This window comes from Thermobia domestica, chromosome 1 (assembly GCF_964235325.1).
Source record: "Thermobia domestica chromosome 1, izTheDome1.hap1.1, whole genome shotgun sequence".
Taxonomy (NCBI): Eukaryota; Metazoa; Arthropoda; class Insecta; order Zygentoma; family Lepismatidae; genus Thermobia; species Thermobia domestica.
In genome coordinates, this window is record NC_137454.1 from 290,736,316 (window position 1) to 290,755,464 (window position 19,149).

General features: G+C 34.9%; 1 protein-coding gene across 1 annotated transcript in view; it reads left to right on the forward strand.

The window, feature by feature from the left end:
* Positions 1 to 19,149, forward strand: part of Sirt1 (Sirtuin 1) — an 81,533-nt gene that overhangs the window by 44,335 nt on the left and 18,049 nt on the right. The window contains exons 7-9 of the mRNA XM_081726698.1: positions 1,052 to 1,158; positions 6,454 to 6,609; positions 13,544 to 13,702. Coding sequence (XP_081582824.1) covers positions 1,052 to 1,158; positions 6,454 to 6,609; positions 13,544 to 13,702 — 422 coding nt within the window. The remainder of the gene's footprint in view (positions 1 to 1,051; positions 1,159 to 6,453; positions 6,610 to 13,543; positions 13,703 to 19,149) is intronic.

Below are 19,149 nucleotides of genomic sequence, written 5' to 3' on the forward strand. Positions count from 1 at the left end.
AATAAAAGGTAACTAATTGTAATTGCCAAGGAAAATAGTGTTCTTACGTTGAATTTTTATTCACGATTTTATCCTGCTTTACATGTATTTTTATAACGAAATTGCGAATTTTTATTTACCACAAAATCGTGTCTCTAGTAATTGGTAACAGTGTTTTTCACTATTTATGACAAAAGAAAATGGATTCATGCAGCGGTGCCTATTTACCTGAACTCAGTGGACGCAATCCCCTCCCTTCTCCCTCATTTAAAAAAAAGTAAAAGAAACAGTGCTAAAACCAAGATAATTTATTTTGCAAACTATATTTTATTCAAGAGGGCGCGGTGGCTCAGTGGTAGAGCGTTCATCTCCGGTGCTTAGGGTCCCTGGTTCGATCCCAGCTCGCGCCGTGTGGACTTTGTGGTGGACAAATACCGTGCTCGTGGGTTTTCTCGGGGTTCTTTCGTTTCCTCCCACTTTCTTCATTCCACCATTTCACTGATCTTCATCATCACCGTCTCCTTTAGCCTAACCGGCATAACCGTGGGACGTAAAACTTAAAGATTTCATTTCATTTTTTATATTTTATTCAAATTAGGAACTACTGAGAACATCCGTAAAAGTACATAAAAAGTTTAATGGTACCGTTTTCAAAGAAAAAATGTACCCCGGTCCCCACTGCAGCTTCGAAATAAATAAATAAGATATAAAATCACACGTGCGCATGGCCACCTGTTTGCACCCCCGCATTCAAATAAGAAAATACTGATTTTTTAAAAAATATATTTGATAGCCACTGCTATCTTCACTAAATTTGAGTTAGAAACACTTTTCTTCACTCGTATCTCTCAATAGTAGTAGCTGCTTCAATCGAATTTGTCGAAAAAAACTAGCTTCTTTTTACGTAAAAGCGCCAGTTTGCATGATAGAAAAAAACAACAATAAAGATTATTGGAAATGAGTGTATTAGTGGAATCTTAGCTTTTTTTTTTTTTTTTTTTCGCTATACGTACTTCAAGTGTTATTTATTCTGTTTCAGTGTTTTTCTAAAGAAAATTTTCTTTTGTTACAGGTTCATTAGAGCTTTAGAAAAACAGAAAAAATTGTTACGCAATTATACGCAGAATATTGATACACTAGAACAGTTAGCTGGTATACAAAATGTCATAGAATGTCATGGTACGTATTCATTTTTTCTGCTTTATCCCAGTTAAGAAAATTGAAATTTAACTGCAAGCAGATTAATAGACACAATTAGAGAAAAACGTAAGATAAGGAAATGGGTAAAAATATGGAAGATCATGAGAAAATTACTCTCTAATGTCTCGCTGACAGAGGTTTCTCCAAACTTCCTTCGTCTGTGTGTATGTGTTTATGGAGGGAGAGATTGATTTTTGATCTAGTTTCCCTCCATAATTTAATTTGTCATTTGTGTGAAAATTTTATTGCAATGTAATAGCTTAATATTTCGACTCTAGGATAGCATGAGCGGATCATTTACATCAACAGGACAATATGCTATAATTGAAACAGGGTGAGTTTGTTTGATATATTTAGGTAGCTTTTATTATTGAGGCGTCAGTTCGCTCTTGAGGTTTATTTGTGTGGGTGAAAAAAGATCAAACCAAAAGACAAGAAATAAGTGAAATTTATAATTTCTTTAAAATCGTTAATGGTAAGATAACTGACGTGAAACAGTATTGGTGCAATATGTTCCGTTATATGCATTTAATTGCAAAATGCTAAAAGTAAATTTTCAAAAAGAGCAGTAAAGTTTTAAGGTGTCTTTGATTTACTGTTATCGTTTATCTGTCTTCGATCTTTGGTATGTATCTAATCCCAGTCTTCATTTGCGTACGTAGCATAACAGTGAGACCTAAAATTAAATGAATGAGAGAAAGATTGAATGCATTTTCGTCAATATCCCGTTTATCAGTTAAAAGAAAGAAAGGAAAAGAAGCAAGTGCAGAGAAAAATTAATATTACAATTTCTGTACCCATTACAGAGAAGCCACTAGAATTGATGAATATGAAACTTGTCACATACTTCTGTTATCTCAAATACAGCATAAAAATAAATATTCATCGAATTTTCAGTTGTGTGCTTGTCACATCCAGGAAAAGAAGATGCTAAAAAAACTGAAGTGGAGAGGGATAAACGGAATAAAACAAAAATAAATAACGAATTAACTTATATGAGTTGCTCAGTTCCAAAAAGTTTCTTTGTTCACTTTACAGAATGAAAGCAAGAGAAATAAGTTTTGTAGAATGTAAATTAAGTACCTAAACACTTTTGGAATTAGGTGACTCATATACAAATTGCTATATTACAATAATTTTTAGTTAACATTGTAATTTGTAGTAGTATTTCATCTCTTGAATAACGTTTTGAAATTCATTCTCGAAAGTTAAGATCAAAATAACTTCTTTTTTTAAAAAAAATATCCGTTCCACGTCTTCTAAGAGTACATAATCTTAGGATACTGAACGTCAATTTCTGTCTCTTAAAAGTATTATTCTATAAGTAAATATCGCTTGCTTCTTTTACACTAATACATAGTATTAGTGGGTCATTCTACACCAATTTATCCGGCTTAAATATAATTGTTCACCCTACCACCTCAGATTTCTATGAAATTTAGTGTACGGAATTATACAGAAATATAGGAATCCTTATTTCTGGTTTACTTCGTGTAACATTATTTTTATTATTATTATTACCCTTCAAAAAATTACTCTGCTTGAAAATAATGTGATGAAAAAACGCAGTATGTCTTATTTGCACTGAGTAGTAGAAAGTCGTGATCAGAATAAAAGTATTGAACTTCACCTTACTTAGATTTGATAAGGAATTCAAAACTGAAATGTAAAATGACATGAAGGATTCCAATATTTGTCTTCTTCATCCTTCTGTCCCTTTTCCGTCTCCTGCTCGGGTCAGGCATTAGTTTAGAGCCTTCCATCTCGCAGTTCCTTTCCCCATTTCTTCCCAAAACTCCTTGTCCATATTTTCGGTCCTCTTTTCTATTTCCCTTCTTTCTACGACCATCTGTTTCTTGGCCTTTTTCTCGGTCTTCTTCCTTCTTCTTTGGTTACTAATTTTCCTTCCTATCGTTGGTTCTTCCATTCTCTTAACTTGACCGAACCATCTTCTTCTCTACCTTTTAATCCGTTCGTCCCGTTTTCTCTTTATTTTTACAGCTCCTGACATCCCTTCGTCCTTGTATTCTTAGAAATTTCATTTCTGCTGCCTGTATTCTTTCCTCTTTCCATGCCCTTCTGAATATTCTATATAACAGCATACTTCCTCGTGTTGTGCTGCCTTTTTCATTTCTACTTGTACTTGGTCTGTTCGTGCCGCTTTTCCCGATTTCATATTACTGTTGTTTTTCAGGTTATTTAGTTTTCCTCTTCCGTGTCCCTATCGTGCTTCCTAACTCCTTTCCCCATTTTTTGATCCTCCTCTGTTTTCGTATCACCACTCCTTCCGTTTGGGAGGCGCGGTGGCTCAGTGGTAGAGCGTTCACATCCGGTGCTGCGGGTCCCTGGTTCGATCCCAGCTCGCGCCGTGTGGACTTTGTGGTGGACAAACACCGTGCTTGTAGGTTTTCTTGGGGTTCTCCCGTTTCCTCCCACTTTCTTCCACCATTTCATTCATTTCTCATCTTCATCGTCTCCTTTAGCCTCACCGGCATAAGCGTGGGACGTAAAACTCAAAAGATTTCATTTCATGTAATTTTTCCTACTTCCGCTTTAAGTACTGTTCATTCCGTCAGTGATTTTCTGTTTTCCACCAAGTTATACAACAATTCCTCGTTTCCTTCTATATCTTCTTTGTGTCATTTCTTCTCTTGAACCATTTTTGCTCTCCTTATTTATCTGTTTTTCTTCCCTTGTCTTCTACTTTTCTATTCCTAATCCATTTCTTGAATGTCTCTTTTTCTTTTCATTTCTTTCACCCGTTCATTCCACCACTTGGTGTTCTTTTTAACTCTAGTTTTCCTTTTATTGTCTCCGCACATTTAACATTGTTTCTGAAGTTCTTTCATTGTTCTACCTCTTTTAGTTACTTTTTCGGCCATTTCCTTCTCATTCTTCCTGGAATTCGCTCCTACTTTCTGTCTTTCAGTTTACTCGTTTTAACCTTATCACCCTGTCTTCCTTTACTTCCCATAATTGTTGCTTCCTTATTTTTGGAACCAGCAGACTGTGGTCTCCTTCGAAGGTTTCCTCTGGTATAGCTGTCACGTTCATTAATTCTCTTATTCTGTTTTCTTCTGTTATATAGTCAGTTAATGACTTCGCTCTTCTCTCACCCCATCCATATTTAATTATTCTTACCGTTCTTCTTGAACCACATATTCCCAGTCACTAGTCCATTCCTTTCACAGAACTCCACTAACTTTTCCCCTGAGTATTTTTTTTTTCTTTCTTTTTCATATGCGAATAGTCACACTACTTTTCGCACTCCTGTTCTTTCTCTTCCAACTTGTGCATTTAAGTCACCCGGAATCACCACTTGGTTCTTTTCTGTTTCTCTTCAGTTCTTCTAAGAAGTCATCCAGATTTACTATGTAGCCTGTTTGCGGGACATATAATTAAATGAAATCAATCCTTTCTTTGTTGACTTAACTCTCACTTTGATAATCTTGTTACTCATCCACTTCACTTCAACGTTTCTTGTGTATTCTTTGCTTAACATCACTCCCACCCCATTTTTTGCCTCCGCTTCATACCAGCTTATACACTGCTCTTAGCTCATTCTCTCCCTTCCACTTCTTTAACTCAGTCCTAGCAGTTCTAGTCTTCTTTCTTCCGTGCAATCTATCAGCTCTTCTATTTTATCTCTTACTGTTATTACATTTGCTGTTCCTATTTTTATCTCTTGTATGTTGCGTCTCTTCGTTTCTTCTTTATTTTTTCTAATCTTCCTCCTGATTTTTGAATACCTTTTTCCTTCTTTCTTCCCTCACTCTTTTCCAGTAGATCATTTCACATAGCCACTGTTAAAGGATGCGGGCACGCCCTAGTCCTGACTGAACACAAACCACCATTCATTGTAAGCTGTTCTTGCAATGGACTCTCCACACCCAAAGTCATTTTATACCTTCTGCTAGGTTTGTAATTCAGCCGCCCTTCACATGCGGTCAGACGCGGTAACCGCTCCTCTGGAATGCAGACGCTACTTGAAGTTTTGTTTTCGGCTTTGTCTGCCATTAGAATTCTTCTCTTTCTCTTCTGTTTCCGAAATTGTAACTCAATCTTCCCGTGTAAACCCTAGGTCGGAAGCTATCAGCCGGGTCAGCTGAACCATAATTTTTTAATGAGATGTTACTTCTTTTCTTATTTCCCACCCGAACTTACGACCAGTGTGACCTACATAATTCATGAATTATATATGTTTAGAGTGTGTTAGTCGTGAAAACTTATATATATATTTATTCAGTTATTGGAATCGCAACTCCTTTTTTCTGTCAAGATATATGACACTGAGGAGTTATTCATCTGGAGTTAGTCATCTGGAGGAGTTATTCTGTAGTCTTGCGTGCTGTGTGATCCTAAAACATCCCCCAGATAAACAATTCGGAAATGGAAGTTGGCACTTGTGTTCTCTCCCTTAATTTTTGTTCTGTTGAAAAGTATAACCTATGCGAAGGTTACGAGGATGCATGAATTTGGTCCATGCATCATAATTGGAATAACCAGTTTCTGATATAATTTACTTAGTACTTTCCATCATACACACGAATAAAATAGGAATTATGTGCAGAGCTCTCTGAATCCAGTCATTTGTGAAAAGTTGTACTTCAGAGAAAGACCCGCGTTGCTGCTCATCCGCTTTTATTGCAATTTCTGATATATATATATATATATATATATATATATATATATATATATATATATATATATATATATATATAATGGCTTAAAACAATTATAAAAACTGTTTCCTACATTGGTTTTGTGTTACGAAAAACCGAAGTTTAGATTAGCTGTAGCAGCAATAAATCCTATTCTGGCTGTTTCATGTCCACTTTATATATATATATATATATATATATATATATATTTAATAGCCTTGCATCCATATGTGCCAAAGTCTGGCTGACTACAGCGTCCTACGGATAGGAATAAATGTTTTTACTTCGAACGTCAACCGTTTTCTGTATATAAAGATCGTGATGATTTTCTGGAGAATCTTCTAATTATTTTTCATATATCATAATTCTGTGTCATCATTGATTCTCATTTATGTAAGAAAGTTAATGGAGGTGGACCGTACCTTTATTTATATATTTATGCTTCGTTTACGTATCAGTATTCCTCTCAGTTACATGTTTAATACATTTCTGTAAATTTTCTTAAAGACTTTTGGAGAAGAATATTAGTTTTTTCTGAGGTTTTTAAATTTATTTAGGACAAGCATCATTGTCAGACTGAAATATGAGTATTATGTTTTCTTTTTTTTTTCAGGATCTTTTGCTACAGCGTCCTGTACTCGTTGCAAATATAAGGTTACGGCAGATGTCATTCGGGAAGATATTTTCGCCCAGAGAATTCCGATGTGTCCTAAATGTTGTCCTACGCCACTGCCATGTACAGAAGAAAATAATGACACTAGTTACAGAGGTAATACTCGTAATGAAAATTTAAATTGATTGGAAAATATAAATTAGTACTTAGTTTTTTTTTTTTTTTTTTTTTTTTTTTTTTTTTTTTTTTTTTTTTTTTTTAACTTCATAAATGTTACCGTAAGTGCCTTAAATTTTACGTCAACCAACACATTCTTTTGACAACCTAAAAACATATTGGTGAAAAATTAAACAGTTTGTACTACTAAAATTATGTTAACAGAGTAACTAGATATAAAATATTTTCATCAATTATTAAAATTTCACTCCTTTGATACGTAACAACGCGATAAGAGAAATAAATTGACTGAAAATTTACAGAATAGTTTAGAAAAAGAAGTATTCACTTTTTTTGTTATGTGGCGTGGTCGTTGGTGTCCCCTGTTAGGAAACAAAAGAACTGAGTAGAATAAATAACAACAAGCAACGCCTTCGGCGTTGCCCGTTAAGAGTAAAGGATTGAGTAAAATAAATAACCACGAGTAATGTCTTCGGCTTTGTGGAAATTCCCAAGCTAGCTGATATGCCCTTTTTTGCCTAAACTTGGCCGTAATCTTCGAAATTGACACCTAACAGCTTACCGACCCCGCAAACAATGGGTTCCACAGTAATCTCGGCCATCTTAGACATTTTATTTTTCACCCCTTCTCATCTTTGATTTGGGTCTAAAAGGGCCAATGTCAAAAAATACCATTTTGAGAAAAACGCATGTCAAGTTTCGTACAATTATTTGTTTGAAGGGATTTCAAACATACTTGCGAATAAAAAAATTCGTACTATCACCAATGAAAGATATGTTTATGCCCTATCGGATACTTTCATTTTTATGAATTTAGCTCAGCTTATTTCCGAGATATCTCTAGACATTGACCCTTTTGATCTTGAAATTCTACTAATTTTTTTTAATAGATACAATGACATTGGCCCTTTATTGAAAGTTTAAACTTTGAGCTTGCTTACAAATTATGCTTTGAGCATAACACGTTCCGCTATAATATGCGATTGCCATGAAAATTATCTAGCTAATCTTCTCCTTGAAGTGAAACATTAAGCATATAAGTGAAATTTTAACAGGTGTTTCCTTATTGTATTACAAATCTCAAAACAATGCTAGATACTTTTAACGATAAATAGCCTATGTCAAGATGTGATTGAACTCAGAAAAATGGCTAGAAATGGCTAAAAGCAAAAAGCACATGTCTAGAAAAGCTACTAGTGGCTTTTTTGAAAATTTGTGGCTAGCCAGGTTCTCAAAATGGCCAGATCTAGCCACAAAGTGGCTGAATTGGCAACCGTATACAGTGTTAACAAAATGTACACTTTTAAACATGATTGGTAACTATGAACCAGATTGTTATCGGATTTACACTTACAGTCCCAAAAATACAACATTATTACCTTATTTTTCTTTAGGTGTCACAAAAGACACCGCCTTTCAAGTCAAGTAAGTGCAAAGTTTAAACATTGGCCTCAACAGTTTCCAAAACACTAGATCAAAAAAGGCCAATTCTCACTTTGGTCGCGTCAAAATATTAAAATATTGGATCAAAAAAGGTCAGTGTTCAGGTCATTGGTCCTAATACATATTATTTTTAGAAGATTGAAGAAAGGCCAATGTATACTTTGTCCTTTTTTTTAAACACAGAAATACTTCATCCTCAGCAAGGGCCTATAACATTATTTAGAAAATTATTCTAAAATTATTCCATGTTAACACTTGCCCTTCTTACACAAGAAAATACAGATTTAGAGACATTCAAATTGCTGAAAATCTCATTTTCGCCAAAAAGTGACATTGGCCCTTTAGACCGAAGCCACAAATACATATATATAATATTAACAAATGGTTTTGTCTTTCATATTGTTTAGAAAAAGCACGATTAAAATACAAAGGTATACCGCAGAGAATATCAATGTAGGATTCCAAATGAAACCGTGCCTTCTTTGTTCTCATCAGCAGAATATTGGAGAACATATATATATATTTCCCAGCATTATCTGAAAATTCTCATCTACACACAGAGAGAGAGAGAGCACAATACTGTTATTCAATTTCTTTATATAGGATAAAATTCAGTGTACATATTTCAGTATTCACACATCATAGACACGTTTAGTTTATGCGTCTTCGACATGGGAGACTCGTGTACTATCCCCGATGGGAGTTCAAGCTCGGATCGAATGTTAAGCTGTAGGTCCACATCTCATGTGACTTCGATGCTGAAGGAGGACACTAAACTCTAACTCAACCATCCACCTATCATTCATGGACTCCGAAATCCTGAGTAATGATGTTCCAGATTTCGTCAAGATCTTAATTCCGGAATCGGAATTAGTATTTTAGTAATTTGGGAATCTCGGTTTGTAATTGAGTGATTCCATTTCAAATCGTCCAGGATGCTCCAGGCGACTCTCAGATTTTTTTTTTTTTTTTAATGAGAAACTACATACAAAATTATTAGACCCGTATTTTTTCTTTTTACTGAAAAAAAATTCTCCTTCCAAAGTGACTGCCCTCCTCAAGAATTGCTTGAAAAACTGAAAAAAACATGTCAGATTTGTTTTATTGTAGAGAAACCAGTGTACTTAGTAACATAATCGCAATAATAGAAAAATATAAAGTAATGTGTTTTGGTGGAGGGGCAGAATTCGTCTGTTGATCCAATAGTAATCGCGCAATTCACTCGCAATGTTGCCAACTTTGGTGAAAATTTTGTTAACTTCGAACTTTTTTGTTTCTATCCTCAACTGCCATATCAACCATCAATTTCTAGCATCGAAATTTACTCGATACAGTCTCTTGAAAATGTAAAGAACTTAGATTTCTGATTATTACATCCTCCGTTATAGTATGATGAAAAGCTGAAAATTTCATTGAAACGCCATGTTTGACCGCCATTTTCTCAAAAATCCCACTATTTAAAAATCTGTATTTTTTTAAACTCTTGGAGAAGTACCTAAGTATCTAATATCCGTTAACTGTTCATGTGGCTACAGTCCCTAACGTTCGCAATTAATGACTGAAATTTCGTTTTTTGTACTTGCAATGTAAATATTTCCTACGGTTATTTAGATCCTACGGTGTACACAAAGGCGATTTGAAAGGCAGTATGAAAATTTTGAGAGATAAATCCTGACATCAAATCAAGTAGAAAAGTACCTATAAACATCAGTCGAATTCCACTTAGTTTTCGAGTTACAGGGTTTCTAACTCGGACCCAAAATTGGCTCGGGATAATGGAAAATACAATATCTATTTCGCGTTTAATCAGAAACTATGCGTGAAACATGTGATGAAATTCAGAAAGTTGATTTGTATCTATATGATGATTTTTACGTGGGTAAGGGCGATGCAATTGGTTGGCAATGTTGCCAACTTGACAGAACTTTTATTTGTTTCCTAATGACACTTCGTGGTTTTTATTTTATATTTGGTATTCATTAATGACTATAAACATCACATGAAATACAATTTCACCACAGTTTTCGAAAACTTACATGTATTTCGTTAAAAGGTTTATCTCGTGCGTTATTGATAGTTTGCAAGATTGAGTGTGAATTTCACTTGTTTGCCATCACTAGTAAAACCAGAATTTTGAATAAAAACTATGTCTGTGTAAGTTGTAATAATAATAGTAAGAAAAAGAAAACTTTTTTTTTTAATTGCAGAACTTGTCATAACTGCACACATCAAGTTCGAACTTGTTCAAGAAGTTCTGCTGCAACTATGAAACAGTTTGTTACGTGATTCGGTGTTGTGAACATCGTCCTAGTATTCTCTGGAAGTCTGACAATTGTTTTCACTGGTAACATTACATTGTAGTGCACTAATTACTGTTTTTGTGTGAATAACAATGAAAAACTCGTATTACAGTAAGGACCGTATTACGCGTATTGATTATGCTAAAAGGCATAAGAGAATTGTGTACAGAAAGAATTGCCAACAAAAATTTTACCTTGCGGTAAAATATATGGATTGCGTACAGTGTGTCTGCCCAAACGTAGTATTAGGGGAGGAGGATTATTTGTGAAAAGAGTACTTTGAGTATTTACCCTAAGAACGTGAATGTGTGTGATATTGATGACCACGGAAGAAAGTGTAAACATGAAATTATGCACCAGCCATATGAAGAATTTGTTACCCTGAATGTAGATTTGGAAACCCGCAACTAGACAGTTCACATACTAAACACGAATGTGTCGCCATTAAAACGGCCGTCATTGTGAAACCTAAACTACGGCGAAGGATTCATCTCTCAGATTGTTCATACTGCCTTTCATATCGCCTTGTGTACAGGACACAAATAATCATCAACCCTTAATACTACGTTTGGGCAAACACGCTGTACGCAGTCCATATATTTTACCGCAGGTAAAATTTTTGTTGACAATTCTTTCTGTACAGAATCCTCTTACGCCTTTTAGCATAATCAATACATTTAGTACGGTCCTTACTGTAATAGGAGTTCTTCATTGTTATTTACACAAACACAGTAATTAGTTCACTGCAATGTAATGTTACCAGTGAAAACAATTGTCAGACTTCCTGAGAACACTAAGACGATGTTCACGACACCGAATCACGTAACATACTGTGTCATGGTTGCAGCAGAACTTCTTGAACAAGTTCGAACTCGATGCGTGGAGTTATGAAAGATTCTGCAATAATAATAATAATAATAAAAACAATATTATTATTACAACTTACACAGACGTAGTTTGTATTCGACATTTTGGTTTTACAAGTGATGGTAAACATCAAGTGAAATTCACACTCAATCTTGCAAACTATCAATAACACGCGAGATAAAACCTTTTAATGAAATACATGTAAGTTTTCGAAAACTGTGGTGGTATGGGGGAAATTGTGTTTCATGTGATGTTTATAGTCATTAATGAATACCAAATATAAAATGATAACCACGTAGTGTAACTAGGAAACAAAAGCTTTACCAAGTTGGCAACACTACCAACCGAGTTGCTTCGCCCTTACCCACGAAAAAATCATCATTGATACAAATGAACTTTCTGAATTTCATCATAACTTTAACGCATAGTTTCTGATTAAACGCGAAATAGATATTGTATTTTCCATTATCCCGAGCCAATTTTAGGTCCCGAATTAGAAACCCTGTAACTCGAAAACTAAGTGGAATTCGACTGATGTTTATAGGTACTTTTCTACTTTATTTAATGTCAGGATTCATCTCTCAAAATTTTCATACTGCCTTTCAAATCGCCTTGTGTACACGATCTAAATAACCATAGGAAATATTTACATTGCAAGTACAAAAAACGAAATTTCAGTAATTAATTGCGAACGTTAGGGGCTGTAGGCGCATGAACGGTTAACGGATATTAAATACTTAGGTACTTCTCCAAGAGTTTTAAAAAATACAGATTTTTAAATGGTGGGGCTTTTAAGAAAATGGCGGTCAAACATGGCGTCTTAATGAAATTTTCAGCTTTTCATCATACTATAACGGAGGATGTAATAATCAGAAACCTAAGTCCATTACATTTTCAAGAGATTGTATCGAGTAAATTTCGATGCTAATAATTGATGGTTGATATGGCAGTTGAGAACAGAAACAAAAAAGTTCGAAGTTAACAAAATTTTCACCAAAGTTGGCAACATTGCGAGTGAATTGCACGATTACTATTGGACCAACAGACGAATTCTGCCCCTCCACGAAAACACACTACTTTACATTTTTTCTATTATTGCGATTATGTTACTAAGTACACTGGTTTCTCTACAATAAAACTTTTAATTTGGCATGTTTTTCAGCTTTTCAAGCAATCCTTGAGGAGGGCAGCCATTTTAGAAGGCTGTATATCAAAGGAGGTTCTTTTTTTTTTTAAGGAAAAAGAAAAAAGTACAGGTCTAATAATATTTAAAAAATGATTAAAATCTGAAACTATGATGGGGACTAGTTTTGTTTTGCCTGGACGATTTGAAATGGAATCGGTCAATTTTCTAATTCCAGAGTTACGAACATTCTGAATTCGGCAATCAAAATTGCAGTTCTGAATATCTGTAATTGGTAGCCTTTTTTCTTTTGTGTTTCCATTCCTCGGATTCATTGGAGTATGCATAGATTATTTTTTGTTAACCAAACACGGGAAACAATTGGGAAAATATGTAAGAAATTGTAAGCGAATTTGTTCAAGAAAAAATAACAATTAACGGCAATATGATTTGCAGTGTACCAATCGTACGTCACCAACTTACAATACAGACTTGACTGCGTTTAGTTTTAAACGGATGAACCAACTCGGCTTTTCATTGCCATATCAGGTTGGCTGCTAAGGTTAGATTGATTGTGTTTATGGCACCGGAAGACTAGTTAATAGTATTCTTAAAGTTGGTGAATTTACCGTCATTAAGTATTTAAAAAAAAATCAAAACTAATTCGATAACCATTAGCAATCAATTTCACAAATTTTTGGATACCGTAGCCACGACACATCAAACTATGAGATACATACAAGAGTATCACGACTAAGATGAAACGCGGAACTGAGAATTATGGCTTTATAAGAGGAAGTATATTTGGAAACCATTTTAAGGTTCATGGCAATTAATGTGTTAAATACAGCAAATATTACCATAACTAGTATTAAAATACAAATATAAATGTGAGCATGATTCTAAAAGTTTTGTTTTCACTGTTATTGATATATTGAATCATTGCATTGTGAGTAAAGTAGGAATAAATATTTAAATATCAGGATTAGCCCTGAAACTGTTGCTTGCTACTATATCTGAGGAAATATTCCAGTTAGCAAATTGCAAATCCTTGTGAATTGTTTGTTACTTTTTTGTTTTCTTCACGAACTTCAATTGCTGACTAATTTTAGTTATAATTATAGGAAATATTTATCTTTATTATTCTGTGCTTATATCAGTGCTTGTATGTGTATTACAGAACGATTTTATCAGGGTATAATGAAGCCAGATATAGTATTTTTTGGAGAAGGTTTACCCGATTCATTCCATGATGCAATGGCCAAAGATAAAGATGAATGTGATCTTCTCATTGTTATTGGATCTTCGTTAAAAGTGAGACCAGTTGCTTTGATACCAAGTGAGTAATTCTTCGTAAATGTAGTATGTAAGAATAAGACGAACAAGATCCCTCGTATCGAAATTTGGTAAATCTACTTGGGCTCTACAGAATAATTGTAAAGCTGTTCATAATAAAATAAAAACTAACCTGTATAAGGCAGAGTATGCAATTAGTACATACTGTTAAATTAAGAAAAAGGATGTCCGTCTGTATTGACGTGGTTTATATATTTTATTTATTGAGATGTGAAACTGTTTCAGTGAATACTATAACCCCGTCAGTTGACAAATTTCTGCAAAATACTTCTCATTTTATTTTAAAATGTCAAAATGTTATTTTCATTCCGATACGGACTATGCTCACCTGCTGAAATGTGTAATAAATTATTCACCATGGTTCTTCGAATATTCTATTCTACTTGTAAATATCTCACTTGAGTTAGGAATATAATTATGATGAATCTTCATCAGAGTATTGTATAGAAAGTAACTTCAAAGATTGCAACAGATTTTTAAGTTCCCACGGTTATGCCCTTTAAGCTAAAGACATTATGTTAATGAAAGTGAATGATTGCTCTCGCACTGAAAATCAAACTCTGGACGTGTGGCAAAGGTGCACACAGACAGATAGCATTATGGAAAAGAAAAGAAAGAAAAATTCACGTTTAAAATTCTAAGATTTTAGTAACTTTCTAATTCTGAGTGTCCTTAGATGAACCTGGCAGTTTTGACTAATGTTTTACATTATCCGGAGCCTGTGGTTGTTCTGCAAATAAATTGTATTATTTTCCTTATATTTTCCATGGTTCTTTCTATATAATTGTTTATTGAAAATTCACTGTAACTGTATCTACAACTCAAGTGAGATATTTACATTTAATGTACTGGAAGAAAGAAAATCACATACTCATCTTGAACTAAGATAAACAATTTCTTATTCATTAAGCAAGTTAGTGACAATCCGTGGCTGAAATTAAGATAATAATTAAACACACGAATTTGACAAATGAGAAGCATTTCGCACGAAGATTTGCCAGTCCAAGAAGGTGATGGTGTTCACTGAAACCATTTTGGTTCTAAACCAAGAAACACGATAAAATAGTTTGACATTTCTTTTTTCTAATTTGATCTAAATATTGTTCAAAATTGGTATTTTGTTGCTTTAATTTTGACGACTATTTTAGTCTGATATTGTTTCTAAGTTAAAATTAGAGAGAGTAGTAAAAAAAGGTGAAATTTATGAGGCAGGCTGGTCTATAAAAGTACTGGAGAAGGAAAGAATAATAAATAAAGAGAGAAATCCATTTATGTTCAAATTCCTTTGATCCTACCACGTATTAGCACACGGCTGAAACTAAAATAATCACTGAACAAGAATAGAAAACAAATTAATTACTTGACAAGAAAGGGTTAATTAAGCATATGGTTGAAATAAACGAATCTTGGCGTGGATAGTGCAAAACCAACAAATTACACCAAAATTCTGCTGGGCGCCGTGTTTATGGAGGTTAAAAGTTGAAGAACGGAAGGGTGACTGTGAGACATCCAAATGGATGTTTGTTGAGTGTAGTTGCATTATGGTGTTGTCGGATTGTAGGGAGTGTTGGTGGTGGAAGATGGGACTGTAGAAGAGTTGGTTGATGAGTGATGGGAAGAATACTGAATGAAAAAAAGTATACATGTACTCATCGCCATCATTTTATATATAGTGATTATTTTGACACCAGGCTGTTTACAGATCTTACGTAGATGCTGTTCTATTTATTTAATATTTACACCTTCTATAGGATGCACCTCAAATATCTCACGATGATGTAGCCCATTGCTGAAATAATTACAATATAGAAATAAGAAGAGCAATACCACTTACTGTTAATGAACTATATGACACTGTAACAGGTGATTCCTCACATCAAAATAAGAAGAAACGTTCATATGGACCTATGGGGGAAAGTGTATACCTTCAGAGCTAGGGCCATCCGAAAACGTGGAGCAAATAGATTGCAACACGCGTTATTTTGAACACTGAGTTGTGGTCCATATCACCGTAAAGGAAGTCACATTATCATCCAGAATTGCGTATTTCAGGAACGTGTAGTGGGTGCGCAAGGGATTCCCCATAGGGCATTCCCAGACATGCTTCGAAGACAATTTTCAGGTATACTTTGAGTTAAAGGTAGGTGCAAAGGAGACAAAAGTAAGCCTTGATAGCAGTGAGCACTATGTGTCAGTGGGAAGTCGGAGATATTAAGGACCACCAGTTCTACAGTTCTTCGTGTTCGGAATAACACGTGTTACGGTATATTGTGCGTTTTGTCTTTACATATATCAGCATAAAACAATACATATCTTACTTAAAGATGAATGTGTATGTAAACTCATGTTCAAAATTTGTGTCGCATATCTTTTGAACTTACCTGGGTACATAAATAGAAATATTTTCTTTTTCTTATGAGAGAAATTTCGTATATCGTGGAACTATACAAAAGAACAAAACCTATATTTCCAAAAATATATATTAAAGTAAAAAATAAGTTATGGTTAAAAATAGAACTCTTCGAAATTTTCATCGCCAAATTCTAAGTTTTCTTTTCGTAAATGTGGCAGACGCGCTACAGAATTTACAGAGAGAGAGAGAGAGAAAATTTTGTTATTAGGAATACAACCAAAATCTCTTATAGTATTAGTTATTATACATATGACGTTATAATATGCATAGGTACTAAACATTTTACACGTAAACAAAAGACTAAATAGAGAAAAGTCACAAAATATGCAAAATAATCACCCATTTTATGTTAGTGATTAGCATATTTATTTTTATCAAGGGAAAAAGACGTACATTCACCTTCGTAGAGTATTTGGTTAGCGTGTATCCACTAGATCAGTGGTTCTCAAACTTGTTACTGCGACCCACATTAAATAATCAAAAGTATATTGTGGCCCACCTACTTTTATTCAAATACACATTGACATTCTTTCTCTATAACTACTATATGAAATTGCACGCATGCGCAAAGAGGGTCAAAGTGTTTCCACAACAAGATAACACTACTCCCAACGCAGTACCCTTTTTCGTGACTGATTTTGACTCACCCACTCTCTTTCCATCCTAATACACAATCTCTAGTGACTGTACAACAGGGTCGGGCTCTGAGTAACCACTTCTTGTTCATCTTATCTACAAACGTTTCCAATTTTCATTTTCTGAATAGTATGCGTATGTTTCTGCACGAAAATAAAACTTTTATGATTAAAATAATAAAATTCTCGCGACCTACGCTTTGAGAAACACTGCTCTAGATGTTTTACTTTTTCATTGATCATCAATTCAAGCGTAATAGTCTCTAGTAAACTGTTTTTCTTCTTTCCTTTTTTTAAGAATTGTTTCTGTCGTTTTGTTAAACAACAATCTTTCATTCCAGAAATGTTTGTTAGTTAACCGCTCATTTTAGTTTATTTCAGTATTTGAAAATTATTCAGAGCACTTAATAATAATTTATAATTCTTTTAAAATGTTAAAATTATTAAGAATTTTATATTTAAAAAAAAGAAAATAATAAACATTTTACAAAATAATTTAATAACTTTTACCGAGTGAAGTAGGTCTGGTTTTTGATATTCCTTTTGATCATACCAATGTAAGGGTCTAGGCTCAAACAAAAGACACCTTGTGCCTAGGACACCTCGTAACAAGATTACTTGTGGTATGACCTAAAGGAATATCAGTACCAGAGTGAAGAAACCCCTAAGGAAGTCACATGATGGAGAAGCTATTTTGAGTTGTCCAAACGTTTACAAAGAACCAAACATTGTATACAGCATATTAAAGTTTTGCATCGTGCGACATCACCGATTGAAAGAAACGTTTTGAAACTTAATACATTCTTATAAAAAGTTCGAAACTAAATACTGAAAAAGGGAATTTGAATAGGGAATTGGCTGCTATTATTATCAATCTCTTTAACAAAAATGAACTGTTATGCTTGTACCATATATCTTTATTACTTTGTTGTATATACATTAATAATAATTTATAAAGATAACCAAAAAGGTTATGTCGCTTTTTCACCCACCACCTTGGAATATCGATATCATATAAGACGTAGTCCCCATCAGCATCGACAACCTTCTGCCAACGTTCTGGGAGACCAATGGATTCCGTCGCGGTAGAATTTGGTTGGCTGTGAAGCGAAGAAAGTATCAAGTGCATTTTTCATCTCTAGGGATTTGAACTGGGGTCCTAAGGAGATTGTCCAAGGAATGGAACAGGTTATAATTGGACGGTGCAATGTCCGGGGAGTATTGCTGATGCAATAATGTTTCCCATCCAAGGCGTAGAATGGAGCCCCGGGTTATCCTAGCCACGTGGGGCTTAGCGTTGTCCTGTAACAGTCAGACCCCTTTGCGATTCAGAAGTGCTGGTTTTAAGTTTTTCTTAAACACGGCTCAACTGCTGACAGTACCCAGTTGCATTGATGCTCTGACCAACTGGTAGCAGTTCCCGATGCAGTATGCCAGGAGCAGACCACCAAATACACAGGACATTTTTCTTGTGCAGTGCTGGTTTCGGCTGTTTTGGAACCGGTTCATGGGATGCTAACCAATGATGACGGCGCTGCGGAGCTTCGTACAGGATCCACTTCTCATCACATGTCAACACCCTGTCCCGAAATGGCTCCTTCCTCAGACGAAGCAGCAAAGAAACACAGGTGTCTGCTCGAGTTGCCTTCTGGTCCGGAGTAAAATCATGTGAAACCCATCGACCCAACTTGTAGTGCTTCCCAAGTTGATGGAGGTGCTGCCGAATGGTTTCTCCACTCACACTGAATTGTTTTCCTAGTTCCTCACATGTCTAGGCAGTGTCTGAAGATCTTCACTTAGTACATGTGTTGAACTTCCGGCATGTCTTGCATCTTCGAGTGTTTCGTCACCGTCCTTAAACTTATTAAACCACCGCTGCACTGTCTGCATAGTCACGACATCCTCACCAAAGACCTAGTATATCTTCCGCCCTGCTGCACCGGCGTTTGACCCCAGTTTGAATTCGTACATCATGGACGCCCTTATGACGCTTTGTGGAGGTCCCATTTTCACTCTGTCCGTACGCAAGTTCACGGTGTAACAACTGCCACAACCAGGTAGTATGTTGGATATACCCACAACAACAACTGACCTTCACCGTATCTCCATTCGCATTCAACTCACGGTGTGAGAGTCAATGGAACACAGACCTCCACAAAAAGCGACAGAACTTTCTTGGTTACCTTTATACTACTTCATATTTCTATACTACCTTGATAACAAAAGGTTCACTATAAGTTTGTTTGAAGCAAAAAAATAAAATTTATTTTCGCATGCGCTGCACATTGGTTTTTATAAAAGGCTTGAAGATACATCAAGACGAGCGTCTAGGATAATTTTCTTATTTATCTGGAATAGAAATTAATGTATTTAGAACAGGTA